Below are 15,843 nucleotides of genomic sequence, written 5' to 3' on the forward strand. Positions count from 1 at the left end.
CCCAACCTGACCCTAAGAGCCAGAGAGACCTGCTGGCTCTTAGGGTCCCTCCGTGCTGCCGGCACCTGCATGCCCCACTCAGCGGCTCCGGCAGCTCCCGTTGGCGCTTTTCCCAGCCAATGGGAGCCACAGAGCTCATGCTTGTGGTGGGTACAGCACATGGAGACCACCACCACCACCCCACCGCTCTGACCCTAGGAGCCAGAGACCTCCCAGCAGGGCTGGTGAGTGCAGCCAGGGAAGGGGGTAGAGTGTGGTGGAGTGAGTGTCTGGGAGGTGTGCGTGTGTGTGGGGTGCTGGGCTGTGAGGGTGTGGAGGGCACTGGGCAGTGGGGGAGGTTTGTGTGTTTGGGGGTGCTAGGCAGTGGGGGAGATCTGTGTGTCAGGGCACTGGGGGTCTGTGTGGGGCATTGTTTAGTTGTGGTGGTGGGGCTGTGGGGAAGGGCACTGGGAGGGAGAAATCTGTGCATTGGGAAACTAGCAAGGTGGGGGGTTCTGTGTGAAGTCCTGGGCAGCTGCAGTGGGGCTGTGCAGGTGCTGGGCAGGGGTGGTGGTGTGCACAGCACTGTGCATGTGTGTCAAATGTGGGAGTTGTGGGGGGGCTCTGGGCATAGTGGGTTCAGGGGGTGCAGGCCAGGGGAGCTGTGTGGCTCTCTTCTCCCCCACCCCCACTCACTTGCCCATTGTGTCCTGATATTTCACTCTTGCAATCTGGTCACCCTATTTAACGGTCAGGACAGGGGGACCCACACATCTCCTTGTAGTCTGTTCATTTGGCTGTGTACAAACTCGAGTATGTGCGAATAAGTCAAAATGCCTGGCTGTAGTTGCTAAGGAACTGAAAAGATTTCCCAGAAATGAACAAAGGTAAGTGTTGTTTTCGTGACTGAAATCTTTCAAAGGCATTGGACTTCATACATTTACTTGTGATGTTTTACCATTTTCCCGTGGTTTTTTTGCTGCAGATACATGGACGTGATCGGAGCTATGCAAAAACTTCCGGTATCCTGATCTGAATGATCTCCCATTTGCCATTTTGTCGAGTCACACTGTTAAGCACATTGAAATATTAGCCATATAATAAAAGTATTAATTTTAAATAAACCAATCTGGTAAAAAATCCATGCCAAAGTGTCACTGTCTGGAGGTCTAAAGCTTAAAAGAACAGTGACTTCATTTAAGCCTGGATGGCTGGATGAGACTATAAAGACGGTTACACCAAAGTCACATAGTGTAATGCCTGTTAAACTTCGTGAAATATTCACATATGATGAGGACAACGGAGTGGTTTGTATATATTGTCGAGATGCCAGAGCTCCGGGAGAATTTTCAACAGGAAGAATGTGGAAAGATGTGTGGAAGTTGGATTTCTTAAAGTGTCTTCTGTCAAATAAGTCTCATATAGATGGTGTAACAAGACTTAGAAACAAAAACCCTTCCTTATGGAGCGGGTTGCTTAGCATGATTCTTGAAAGTCCAACTGAAAAGCAGAGGAGGCAAATTAATCTTGAACGCAAGAGCTCAAACCCAGAAGAAATCAAGGTACTTATTGACAATGTGTTGTTGGCTATTAAAATGAACAGCTCAGTGCTTTCTGTTCAGGATATTAATGACCATATGGAAAAGTACATGCGCATACCAGTGAGCTGGAGAAGTAAAAATTATGCATTTGAATTTCTTGAAATCATCAACTGCATTGTCCAAAATGACCTCATGCATGAAATAGCATCGGTAATGTTTCATACTCTAGCTGTTGATGAAAGCACGAATATATCCATTAACAGATACTGGATACTCTACTTTCAATATAGATCCATAAATTCTGCAGACTATAAAACTTCGTTTGGTGGACTATTACAATTGTAAGAATGTGATGCTGTTTCAATAGTGTCTTCAATCAAAGAGTTTTATAAAAAACACCAACTTGATCTAATGAAAATATTGATGTTCACATCTGATGGTGCCTCCGTGATGTTGGGCAAACTCAGTGGCGTGGCGGCTCAGTTGAAACATGACATTCCACACTTAGTCCAGCAACACTGCATTGCACACTGGGAAGACTTGGGGATTTCTGATACATGGAAAGAGGTCAAGCTGATAAGAGACACTGAAACCTTAATGAGAACTGTCTACACAGTGTTCTGTCAGTCATCCAGGAGAAAATGAAAATTTCAGGAAATAGTGGATGCTTCTGAATGCGAGTCTGGCTTTCAGGCCACTCAATGAAGTGCGCTGGTTATCTAGGCACTTTGCACTTCGAGCAATTATTCGCAACTATCATCCTCTTCTGGAATATTTTGAGCAAGACAGATACTGATTCAGTTTCTAAATACGGCCACAAAAAAGTGGAATACCATGGAATAATGAATAACATTAGATGTTTTGAATGATGTTTTGTCGGAGCTGGCTTCACTATCCACGCTGCTCCAGAAACAGGGCCTTACACCTCTCAGAAGCATTTCACCTTGCCCGAGGTAAACTGAACAAGATCAGAAGACAATACCTTGGAGATTCAGTCTTATGGAGTGACAAAGTTAAGGCTCTCTTAGACATGAGCTCTCAAGAAAATAATGAAATTGATACCAGTTCCATAATAACTTTCATAAACATCTTGTTTGCACATTTGGCAGACAGGTTTCCAGAGGATGAAGTCCAGGAGTGGTCCGCTTTTGATTGGGCAGCAATAGTTAAGCGTGACTTCAATTTTGGAATTCATCAGGTCAAATCCCTATGTTCAAAATACAAAGGTTTCAGAGTAACAGCCGTGTTAGTCTGTCTTTGCAAAAAGAAAAGGAGTACTTGTGGCACCTTAGAGACTAACCAATTTATCTGAGCATGAGCTTTCGTGAGCTACAGCTTAGCTCACGAAAGCTCATGCTCAAATAAATTGGTTAGTCTCGAAATACAAAGACTTTCTTGCTGAAGAGATTGTTATAGTCAGTCAGTACAATGACTTCAAGTTTGCAGTAGCCAAAAGAATCAACAGCCAATCTGTTTTAAGTTTCCAAGATATGGTGACATTTGCTCATCAGAACGAACAGTTTCAGGATCTTGCAAAGTTGATGGATATTGGAGAACATTCCTAGCATCACGTGCAGACTGAGAGCGTGGCTTTAGCTTAATGAGCACTCTAAAAAACAAACTACGGAATCATTTACAAGTAGATCATTTGGACATGCTGATGTGTATTAAGAGTTACCAGCTGGATGGAAGACTGATAGATCTGGACAGAGTTTATATTGAATGAGCAAATGAAAAAGATCACAGGGAAAAACAGTAAGGTTAGTTTAGCCGTCTTTGACATTTCGACCAATAGGGAAATTAAAATGCATTTTTAACAACATATATTATTCTTGGCTGATAATCATTTATTGATTTTTTTAGGAAAATTTTAAATTTAAAACACAAACTTTTGTTTTTCTTTTTTTTACTTATGTCTCTATCTGAAAACCCATATAAATTGACACAAATTGCAAATTAAAACTTTAAATATACAAGCATTTTACGCACTTGGGCACATTCGCCTCATGGCGCACACATTTGAACTCTGCTTCAAAAATTTGCACTGAAGAAATTAGAGGGAACACTGGCCCACACGTATACTGGACCTTACCCCTCATATAGAGAATGACAAGAAGAAAGTGCTGCAAGTGATCTTCTGTGGCTTTGTTTCTCCTTACCTGAAAGTCTTGTTGTTCGATTGTTTTAGCCACCATGTTATGTGATGAGTTAAGATACTAAGGTCTAATTGTCAAGAGCTGCCAATAACCCAATGGAAATAAGTGAAAGTTTGGGAGCTCACACCTCTGAAAAAGTCAGACCTAAATTGTATCGATTACTGAAAGATATACAAAGAGATAAATGTCTACCCTAAGAGAATTAATAGCTTTGACTATAAGGATTGTTGATTTACCAAAACATGTGGAGACACCTGCATGTATAGAGAATCCACTACTTACCATGGGGGGGGGGGGCAGGGGCTCATCTAAACTGATTAGTGAACTCCAACCTTGATGTACCCAGAATGTGCCGCTGTACGACACCAGGCTACCCCACAGGAATAAAACGCCATTATTTCCACCAAAAAACAAAGGGCACCTAGATTAGATGAGTTAAACATTGCTGCACGTAGGCTCTCTTTTTATCACATGAAGAAAAAGAAGTTAGCACAGAGAATGCTGGATATTGGTCTGAAAAAAATCTTCCTTCACGTATTCAGAGAGACATCTCAAGTATTTCTTTCAAAAAAAATTTAATGTCAATATCCATCTTAATGGCAACTGGTACATCAGATTATTCAAATAATTCATTTTACACTAAATGGAAGTTCCTGTTCAATCTAATATCCCCGTCTTGCAGTTAAAGCAAACATTGGAACATGTAAGGTATTAAGAAATAAAAGGAACTACCATCTTTCAGTGCATGCTAAGTTCCAACATTTTGGGTGGGATAGAGGGGGAAGTTAAAAGGAGCCTCTGAATACCTTGGGTGAAAAAATCCTGACCCCACTGAACTCAATAGCAAAATGCTCATTGACTTTACTGGAGCCAGGGTTTCTCCCCTTATGTATTAGGAAGAAAGCCGACACTCCAATGTGGAAGTAGGGCACCACTTTCGGAAGCTATCACTTCTTTAAGTAGGTAATTAAGGAGATTGTGTTCAACCACAAGAAAAAAAAACAACAACAATTTCAGCATCCAGACAGACAGCAAAACTACCATGACAACCTAGTTTCCAAGCAATTCTTCCAAAACATATTCTTTGCAAATGTTTGTAATTCCTGTTTCTTTCCTCAGGACACCATTGCTTCTATTTCCCGTCTCCCTCTGGTTTTTAAAGTAACATGTTGGGATTTAGTTGCTGAGCTCTTATTAATGAAATAGCTGTTACACAGCCAAACCTGGGCACCCCACCTGCAAATATTTACATCTGCCCTCTCCTCCATAGGTCTTTTGAGCAATGTCTTGAAAATGAACTGTGGTTCTGTAAATGGAGTACCATTTATAACCACCATGAAGCTAGATTATTGTCCAAGGATCTGCTAAGGAACCCCTTCAACTCCCATCCAATTCATCCAGCGCAGAGAAGCTCAGAATCTGGTAAGACTGGAGTTAGTAGCCACAAACCCTTAAAACTTGCCTCAGCTGCAGCTGAATGCATACAAATGTACCAATAGGTAAGAGAAGATTTTAACTTCCAGCTACAACAGTTATAAAAGATGGTGATAGAATGCTAAACAAATGACAAGGCACACAAATAGGAAGTTCTCAGAAAACCCTTGGTTATTGTACCCATATATACTTCCAAGTATGTACTTATGGAGTCAAATGACTTGGGCCGCAATGGAATTCACATGAGCATTGCGGTCTCTGCTTTCACAATTATTTTAAAATGCAAGAAAAAAAATGTAGTTTCTTAAAAAAAAATCAGTAATAGTGCTAGTTAACTGTAATCGTATTTTATTATAATTTTGATGCTGTGATGAAATCTGTCAGACAAAACAATGTGTGCAATAGCAAGAGAATGAGATACTGTACTCTAAAAAAAGGAAAAAACCACCAACTCACTGAGACAGGATCAGTCTGCTAAAAGCTAGAAATTAAATGATTTCCACACTATGGGCTAATAGCAACAATAGCCTGAACAGGTTTGGTAATTATCCCACTTGTGGTTAGCATACATAAAAACGGAGTATCTCCTATTACTGGGGATAAATGTAATGCCTCATAATTAATGCCAACTAATATTCCCTCTACATTCTTCAGTATGAAAATAAAAAGCCAATCAATTTGTATAATATTACGTTCACATAAAGTTAGCCTTCCAATTCCAACTTTGGGTAGATTCCTAATTGTGCTGGTAACAGTGCATATCAGAAGACCTATATATTCAAGGCTTTTAAGAGGCATTCACAAGGAAAATTTTGTAAATACACTATATTCTGTTACCTCATAACAGTCAAAGCAGAGATGTGGGATTGGAGACAAGCAATTTTCTGTATAATGGGAGGTGTAAGGTTAAAAATGTACTCCAAGGTATGCTGCAAGAATTGTTACTCTGGTTTTCCGATTCCTCAAATCATGGCCACAGGCTTTCCCGTGTTAGGGCTCAATTTCGCTCTGCAATGCAGGTGGATAACTCTCACTGATTCCATCTGAGGAAAGTAGTTGGCTCTTGGTGGCCTATTCTCTGATCCGTGCAGTGGGTGGATGCAGGGAAGGGGATAAAAGAAGAAGATGGAAACATATGTGACTAACTCCCATTAGTGCTAAGAGGAGTTATGAGCATATCAGTGCTCCCCCTGGCCCCACATTAAGCAAGAGAATAGACTCTGACTGGGACTGAAGGAATTTAAAGGCAATTGGAGCTCCTGGAGAAAAACAAATTTAGCTATACAGTGCCTGGCCATCACTCTTTCAGTCTCTCCAACACAGACCCTACTAAGCAGGAAAAAGGCCAGTGTGAGGATGTACATCAAGAAGGAAAAATGTCATATGACGTTTGTTGCAGTCGAGAGACTATACAAAGCCACGTACCACTCAGTGTGGATCATGGAGCAAGATGCAGCACAAGTGCTGAAACTCAGAACGTTAGACAGAGCGTACTCTCAATTCACCCGGCTTCCGCGGGCATAAATCCCAGCACAACCCTGCAGCGGCAGCGAGTCCAGCATGAAAAGAGGGCGCAGCAGTGGACCTCCTTTCTGCTGAAGAGCTGGGGGACTGTAAGAACCTGTTCAAAAAAGTGGAGGGTGCAGGCCCGCTATACGATGTACTGATTCCGCATCCCTGCAGCAACCTCCTATGAAGCCCCTGGAGGCATTTAAATGTAGCCTTCCCCTTTACACACCTTCTGGGAAGCTGAAATAGGGGTGGCAGTGGAAAAAACCTTGTTCTTCCCTTAGGGAGAGTGTTAGGCATGGGGTGTGTGGGGGTGTGTCTGGCTGAAACAGGAAGTGTAATTTCCATCTCCCTGTACCAGGGAATCTAGTCCACTGGCTGATAAACAGTTATGTTAATTTAGGTCTCCAGCATCCTAAACGTCAACTCTTTCAACATAAAATGGAGCAAAACAAGGTCTTATGGCAACAGGGGCCTGTGTTATCCTTAAACAACCCTATCTCTGGAGGATCAGGAGCACAAAGTATGTGCATCTCACAATTACCTGAGCAAGTAAAATTGTCTAATAATCACAGCCCCTGCCCTTCCGCAGCTTATGATTAGTTGGTTCATCAATTTAAGCAACGTCTGCGTGTTATAATGATTTGCAAAAAGCCTCCAGTATTCGGTGCTAATTACATAGGATAAACATTTGTATTCATGAAGCTGACAGCTAGACCAGTGCCTATAAATGAGCTCTCCCACAGAATACTTTTAATGGATTCTTCTGGCCCTGGAGGGAATGGCCCCTATACGAAGGGACTGCTAATCCAGACTCTGTGATAATTCCATTCTGAATGTATTTCAAGACAAAAACTGAGAAATGTTGGGTAGTGGCCAGCAGCTGAGACATTCAAAGACAATGTTGGTCTCCAAGCCTGGTGCCAGTGCTGAATGGCCACTGCTTTATTTTATAGAATCTCCATAATTTAAAGAGTTAGGATTAGACTCTGCATTCCTGGTATATCCAAGTGCCCCACTGAAATCAATGGAGATTTAGAAGGGTCAGGAGCTCAGGACCAGGCCCTAAAAATAGCCCACAGAATGTAATAGGGCAGAACTCTGTTTCTGGGTTAGGGAATTTATACCCACAGCAGCTGTTAGGATAAGAGGCATCCTGCACCCCTCATCTGGCACACCCACCACAATGTAAATGACTCCTAATATATCACTGGAGTTTTAATTGACAACATGAATTAAACTGGATCGATTGTGCCCATGTAGCTCCACAGATAACCCACAAAAACCACAATGTCCTGACGCAGTGGAAAGCACAGAGCAGATCTATAAACCCTCAGAAGAGCCAGTTCAACTTTCTGAATTTGCTTAATCAAACAGAGAAAGCCCTTTGGAGAAGAGAAAAGCATTTGGCTTGAAGGAGAAGCCAACCCTTACAACCAGCTACAGTGTTTGCTGTTCACAGTAACGAGGTTTGAAATATATCTAGAACTCCATTTAAGTGGAGTGTGCTCCAAAAATATAACTCAGTCCTGGGTCATCTCTTTCACTTCATGCTCTCCACAGACAGATTTTCCTTCAGACAATGAGGAAGTTTCAAGAAAATGTAAACAAATCACCTACAGTGCCACTGTTCCAATGGGGCAAAGCCTGTCTTGGCTTTTGCAGAATCTCTTTTCTCCCAGGAAAACCAAAATAATCTTCTATGTTTTAAAAAATATATACATGTATTTTTAAAAATCAGAATTCAAAACACATCTGAAAATATATCTGTAAAAGATGACCGGTAATCGTGTTAGCAATACTGCACCAGTATCATAAAAAAAAAATAGTACACTCTACCTGGAAGGCTGAAATGAATATATTCATGACATTAGTGCATATAAAGAACTCCCTGCAAAGAGCTTTAGATGCCAGTTTGTATCAAAGGTTTTTCAGTGCTTACTTTTGGGCCTGATGCTATGAAGTGCTCATTAGACCCAGGGGAATTGAGACCTCTCAGCACCTCACTGCATCAAGCCCTTCCTTCCTTCTCTTCCACCCACATCTCTCAAATAAAAAAGAAAAACTTCAAATTCTCCTCAGTTACAAAACTGCAAGCCCACTGAAGCCACTGGGGTTAGAAGAGTGCACCAGAAAGCTAGAGTTGGCTATTTGTGTAGCTTGTGCAATTGGCATCTGTGCAATTTCTGATGTTTGTATTGTTGCACCATTAAGCGATTTCCCTGTACAAAACAAGTGTGTTCTTCTATGCTGCACATCACAACTGTTGATTAGTGAAGAAGGATTTTGCCTCCCTGCAAACAGGATTTACACAAAGCGGACAGCGGAGGGTTAACTGCTTGGAGCAGATTTCATTCGACTGGATATGTGAACAGACCAAGTCTGCCAGTGCCTGAAAGACAGAGTATTAAAAAACAGAGGTGAGTGAATCACTTGCAAAAAACATGCACACGTTACCAAATTAACAAGTTAGCCAGATCAACAATTGGTCAGACCAAGGGATGTATTGTGACACCAATTTTTTAATATTACTTCCCCTTGATTTTAATGGGGCCCTTGATTTTAAAAATTCATTGCCACAATATTTGCCCTAAAAAGGAACATTTCTGCTTTTCTGGCAATCTCAATAAATAGGTTACTGAAAACAATGAGAGAAAAATTGTGTTTCTTTGTCAAAACAAAGTTCAAAATAAGTATCAATTACAAAATAACAGTGACAAAGAAAAATAGCTTGTGGTCTATGAACTACAAAGTATAGGGAATTCTTTTTTAATAGTCAAACTCAGAATTTTTTATATATGAGAGGAAACCAACAATCTGCTAGAGCTTTCCAGAGGACTGCTATGCTGTATTTTCTACGAAAGCTATAGTAACAATACGGATACCTTGGAGAACAATGGATTTCCATTAAGAGACTCTGCTCTTCTGATGTTTTCAACTCCACACTGGATCAAAAACAAGAGAGGAGAGAAAAATAAAGAGCTGTTACGGAAAAAAAATAATACCCAAGTATCTTTTTTGAAGAACATCATTTTCTATACCATTTAGAGGCTGCCCTAAAATGACTGAATTAAATGTAGTAATATTTTTTCAGCATGGCTAAAATGACAAGGAGACAAAATTTTACTTTGATAGCAGGTTCCTCAAACTCCTTATTTACTGATGATCATACAAACCATCTATCTTAGTTAAAATAAAATGAATCAAAATCAGCTCTCAGATACACTGATGAAAATTCAAAGTAACATCTCTGAAGCCAATTCAGATTAACTCCAGATTTACACCAGTGTAACAGCAGAATGTGACCCAAATGCCATACCAACTTTCAACCATAAGATTGAAGCTAAAAACAGGGGGGAAAGAAATTTGGGAGCAGAATTGCCCAAGCAATTATGAGACCTGAAGTGATGTTTACCTGATTTGCTAAAACTTGAGCATATTCAATATCCAGCTCATAGAGAGTTTCAATGTGGTCACTGGTAAATGCTATTGGAACCAACAAAATGTTCTTCTGTCCCCTTTGACAGAGCCCTTCAATAGTTTCATCTGTCTGAGGACCCAGCCAGGGCATTGGGCCAACCTAGGAGAAAGTGGGAGGAAAAAAAAAATCTTTCTTCAAGCCTTGATAAATTCATTTCTACAAGAATTATCCTCTGTCATCCTTTACTTAACCTCCATGTATTCTATTTATTCAATGAAGAATCAAATTAGCCTGTTTATCTTATTATTTTTAGCAGTATCTTTGTCCATCTCTCCATCTATTACTTTTTGATGAAGAAACACTGCCTCTCTGTTTAGACCCCCAGATAATCCATCCTGATAACAAGCAGAATCCTATGAGACTGCATTTACTTAGCTTTATGTTAAACACAACATATTTTGAGTGGATGATTGGCTTTTAGAGGGGCACTTTAAGAAATTACTACAAATAAAGTGTCCTTTGTTTTTCATTCCAACCCTCCCCCGCCATGCTACTGAGCGGGATTTACCTGCCTTTAAAGAATTTTTCTATTTTTAAGACTAAATAAGCTGATGGTGTTCCTTTAACATCCAAAAAGTACCGACGCTGAGCTAACACGATACTTTTCTTGCTGCTTAGCTTTAGAACAAAACAACTCTGCCCCCATAACTGTAACACATTTGAGAAATGTAAATTACTGACACTATGTAATTCTGATGAGGCTAACATTTCTTAAAGTTCCTTCATTTCAGTTGGAGTTTACAAATGTCGTGTGCAAAGAAAGATATCAACCCATTCTGTGTTACCTGCTTTAAAAAAAATGAAGTCTATTTGGATTGGGCTTATGTCCTTAAAAACGGATGTAATCATATAAGCTATCTTTTGGAAGGTCTCGAAGCAATATTTCAGCAGACTTCATTATAGTTCATTTGCTTCCCATTTCCAACTGCTAGTCAGAGAAAAATCCCCACCACTAGGTGAGCATATTAGCAGTACTGGAGAATCTCTGGGCTATCAGAAGTTTACTTGGGAATGATGCATCAAGAACTTCTGCAAAGTGGCAAAAACTTTAAGTGGCTGTTCAATATATATAGAAGATAACACCCAGGCACAAAGAACACCATTCCATTGGAACACAGCTACTTCCAGAAAGTAAGAGAGATAGGAATAGGCTGTAATAAAGTTGGAGAGAAGAGATCATCCTAAACGTTGATGACTAAGGGGCTGCAGGTGCCTTTTAACAACTTCCTTCTGGCCACATACCTTGGATTGCCACACGAGCCTATAGGGGTTGGAAAAGTTGAGCTTCTCCATGACTCTTTGGACGGTAGCTCCCACCTCTTGAGGGTACGGATCGCCACGGTTCACTACCTGCAGCACAGAAACACTGGCCTTTCATTCTTCGTGAATGTTATGTTTTCTCATGTGCAAAGAGCATCTAAAAATTTTCAGTCTCAATCACTCCATTTTAAATGAAGGGAAGCAAGCAAGCAAAGTCTCCATGTGTGAGCACAGTGCATGTATCCCCTGCAACTGGCTGCAGCATCTGTGCCTCGCACAACGGCAAATGTTTGTGCAGACAACAGAAATCATTAACAGTTACATATACCTCAATGAACGTAACTCTGAATTATCCAGTAAAATAATAGTAATTAAAGAGAGTTATAAAAACTCAGTCTGACATGTAATAGGCCTATCTTAGCCATTGCAAAGAATATTTGCTCTTGCCCAACAGATTTCATGCGTGTGTCTTCAGTCACTAGCCAGAGTCACCAATGGTTTCCTGTCAATTACTTTAGCATCAAACTGACATTTTACAGGCTTCCTTTATTGCATGCATGTAGTTGCCTTCCAACAGAGGATCTCAAAGCATTTTAAAAATATTTAAGCCTCATAATACCTCTGTGGGTTTGATATTTTAAACATACTTTAATATTTTATAGATGAGAAAACAAAGGCACAGAGAGCATAAGTGACTTGGCCAAGCCACAGAGTGAGCCAGTAGCAGAACTGAGAATAAAGCTGAGGAGTACTGAGTCCTATCCCCTGCCTCAGACTGGAGAAAGCTCATGTTTACTATTTATATTCTCTTCAAGTGAAACAGTAGTACAAACACGTTGGGGGAAAGCTCAGCAACACGTTGGGGAATGGAACACGGGCAGAAGAGGAATGTTCCATGCCACTCAACATGACTCCTACTGGCTGATTCAAGTCGCAGTGTTGACAGGCATTCAGGTGAATGCCATCCTGTCTTTATCAGTAAAACAAAGGATGGGTAACCAGGAAGTCAATGCAAGAAAAGGGGAGAAACTAAAGCCCAAAACAAGAGGTGTGTCCTTACAGCTCTGAAAAGAGCAAGCCGGAACTTTGCAGACCCATAAGGGAAAAACAAAAGCAAGAGAAATGCACATTAATATCTGGAAGCCAGGAGTCATAGTTCTGCCCCTGGTTCAGCTGCTCACCTGATGTGTGGCCTTAGGTAGATAACCCAACTTCTCCATGACTCTCTTTCCCTTTCCACCTTTTGTCTGTCTTATCTATTTAGACTCTCAGCTCTTCAGGGGAGGAACTGTCCCCCACCATGTGCTTGTACAGTGCTTGGCACAATGGGGCCTAGATCTCTGCTGGGGGCTCTAAGTGCTATCTTCGTGCAAATAAACAATACTGCTGATGTCCACTGTTCCCCCTGCCCTTAACCACTAGATGGCAGCATATTCCAAGAATATGAGTCTCCCAGCACTAGGCAATAGCAAAAGGAAAGGACCAAAGATTACTTTTAATACAATACTTCTGAAACAGCAGTATCCTGCATCTCAGCCCTGATTGGCACTGGAATGACTTCCAGAACAGAGAACACAGTTTTGAATTACATCAGTTGACTGACATATTCCACCACGTTTTTTTTTTTTGTTTGTTTTTTTTGTTTTTTTACTTATAATAATAATAAAAAGACCCCAATGGACATTATTAAAAGGTGAAACATGACACACACAATTTGGCTAAACTCATACACTCTGAACTGTTTAGTACCAAAAGCATTTTCAATGTGTGTTTATGGAACAAGACAGCTTTGCAGAAGAATTCATTATGAAATTGTCCTTTGCCACGTCACCTGATCGTTCCTCTTCACACAATTGAAGACAGATTCTGTAGCCTCAACTTATGTGTTACAATGCCACTGATTTTTTTTTTCAAAATGATTAGAAGCCACTGTATTGAAGTTGATAGTTACTGCCAGCCCACTGTGTTAAAATCTCCCACTCTAGATGGTCTATTCCAAACGTGTGAAGATTCTACTCTAATTGTTTCAGGGAGAGAGATTTATTTTTGAAAGGTGAGAAAACTATTAGTTTTCCCCCCCCCATTATCCTCCCGTTGAAGCGATGACCAAAAAAGTAGGTTTTGCTCCTCGTCTGGTCTAATCCTGATGGCCTACAAGCTGCAGGCTACTCAAAACTCTGCTCTGCTGGAGATGCAACCCAACAGACCAATAATGTGACTCCCCCATGTGACGGAGTTTTAACAACTTCAGAAGTGACTTCATGTTACTTACAGACATTGGGAGCGAGTGAGCCGAGAAAAGAATGACAACATCTTTCCTTTTCTCAGGTGGAAACAGATCCAGTTCTTTCTGTATGTGGTCTGTAAAGCACTGTAAGAGAGAGGCAAAAGAGTAAAGATCGGTAACAGGAGATGCACCCATCTGCTGAAAATAATGCGCACCAATTGGCTGGGCACCCATCTGCTTTGCTTTAGCTCACCATAAGAATGTCTGACGAGACAGCAGAGGTTCTTTTTTTAGTACCATGCCACTTGGAGTTTGATCAATAGTCTGTACGATAAAAAGTTCAGTAAATAATGAATTATAGTGCCTAAATCAAAACCCATTGAAGTGCATTGGTAGGCTCAGCTCAATTGGGTCAGCTGTCTGGACTTCAGGTACAGGACACAAGATAAGATATTACAGCAAATTGAATCAGTGTCTGCGCACACACCCTCACTCAAGCTTCTCTCTCTGACAGAAGCCCGCTGTGTAAAATGCATGCCCTAAGGATAACAAACTTGGACTCTGTTGGACCTACGGGGAGATCACGTTCCCCTCTTTCAGAATGCTCTGCCCCCAACCCGACATTTAAATCTGTGGGCTGATAGAATGAGTTCCTTATCTGAGCTCAACTGATAGGACAGAACATGGGGAGACAGATGGTTTCAGTTAACCAAGACCTGAAAACCAAAGCCTTCTTTCCCCACATGGAAGACTAGGGAATGATTTTGACCTTAGAGTCACAGCAGTGACTGAGATCAGAACCTAGCCCTAGATACACATGTCCAGGTAACCTACAGAAAGGAAAAGAAGCTGACTTAACAACTTGCACACGGTGCGGCCAAAAGGAAAAAAAACAGTTTGCCATGTCTGTCTGCAGCTCCCTACCAGACACATTGCAACACCACCACCACAGATAGGATAAAAACATTACCAAAAAATTAAACTTTAATTTCTGTTGCAATGATACAATCAGGGGCTGAGTCATCCCTTCACTTATAGGCTCCCTTGGGCATGGAGAAACGTATGTTGGTTAGCTTACAAAACGCAGCTGTATGTGTGTGCAATCCATCTAATGGAGAGCAGCATTTGGTAGATTTGATCACACAGCGGATTCCTAAACTCTGCTGAGACGTCTCAGTGAAAGAAGTGAACGGCATGCACAAGTGCCAAGAACTACTGTTCTCTTGGTCTCCCCTCAGTCACTTGCACTCTAGTCAGTAAGAGACCAGCATGAAAGTGCAAAAAAGGCAAAGGCAGAAGAGGAAGAAAAGCTCCCAACTCTACTTTTCACGCTCCCCTGGCATCTCTCTCTGTCTCTCTCCAACAAAAGCAGCCACTAAAATCTTCCCTGGTAAGGAAGGAGCTGAATGCTGTTAAGTGTTTCTGCCACAGCTACTGTGGCCAGCAATACCCACCTCCTGATGCCAGACAAGGACTTTAGAACAATCGTACAAAACCACAGTAGTGCTATTATTAAAAGCCCAGCACACGCACTCCACCTCTTTAAAAAAGAAAAAGCTCTTCCCTCAGTCAAGTACGTTACCGTTTTCCCCCGCTCCCTCACTTCTTTTTGAAGGGAGTCCTGATTCTGCTCCCACTGAAGTCAACGAGAAGTCTACCGTGAACTTCAATGGGAGGATAATCAAGCCCCTTAGGCTGTGGATCTCAGTATGACATTACTAGCACTGATTACGTGGAGGCCTATGGAAGCAAAGCAAACTTCCACACATTAATCCTGAACTAACACTGCCCCCAGTAATTTCAGACCTAGCACACAGGAGATATATTTTATATTATGAAATACAACATGAAATTGAAATATTCCTTTTGTTCTGAGGTCTTTAAAATTTTGAAACCATCTAAATCAGGGAACAAGTTTGTTTTCCTTTAAGGCAAGTGGTCTCGGGGGTACGTCCACAAAGGAAAAATAACCCCAAGGCAGCGAGTCTCAGAGCCTGGGTCAGCTAACTTGGGCTCACGTGGCTTGTGCTGCAAAACTAAAAATAGCAGTGTAGATGTTCAGGCTTGGGCTGGAGCCTGAACCCTGAGACTCCCTCGCCAGGTTTCAGAGCCTGGACTCCAGCCCCAGCCTGAATGTCTCCACAGCTATTTTTAGCCCTGCTGGCAGGAGCTCAAGTCAGCTGACCTGGCCCCTGAGACTCACTGCTGTGGGTCTTCTCTTGCTGTGTAGACGTTCCCTCAATGACTCCATGTCAA

General features: G+C 41.5%; 1 protein-coding gene across 2 annotated transcripts in view; it reads right to left on the minus strand.

The window, feature by feature from the left end:
* Positions 1-4,234: 4,234 nt before the first annotated feature.
* The window catches only part of FECH (ferrochelatase), a 30,445-nt gene continuing 18,836 nt past the window's right edge, over positions 4,235-15,843 (minus strand). For both annotated transcript variants that reach the window (XM_048849637.2, XM_048849636.2), the window contains exons 7-11: positions 13,633-13,731; positions 11,343-11,450; positions 10,035-10,199; positions 9,505-9,564; positions 4,235-9,011 (exon numbers count right to left, since the gene is read on the minus strand). In XM_048849637.2, the coding sequence (XP_048705594.2) occupies positions 8,877-9,011; positions 9,505-9,564; positions 10,035-10,199; positions 11,343-11,450; positions 13,633-13,731 (567 nt within the window). In that variant the 3' untranslated portion in view covers positions 4,235-8,876. The remainder of the gene's footprint in view (positions 9,012-9,504; positions 9,565-10,034; positions 10,200-11,342; positions 11,451-13,632; positions 13,732-15,843) is intronic.

The sequence above is a fragment of the Caretta caretta genome, chromosome 5 (assembly GCF_965140235.1).
Source record: "Caretta caretta isolate rCarCar2 chromosome 5, rCarCar1.hap1, whole genome shotgun sequence".
NCBI lineage: Eukaryota > Metazoa > Chordata > Testudines > Cheloniidae > Caretta > Caretta caretta.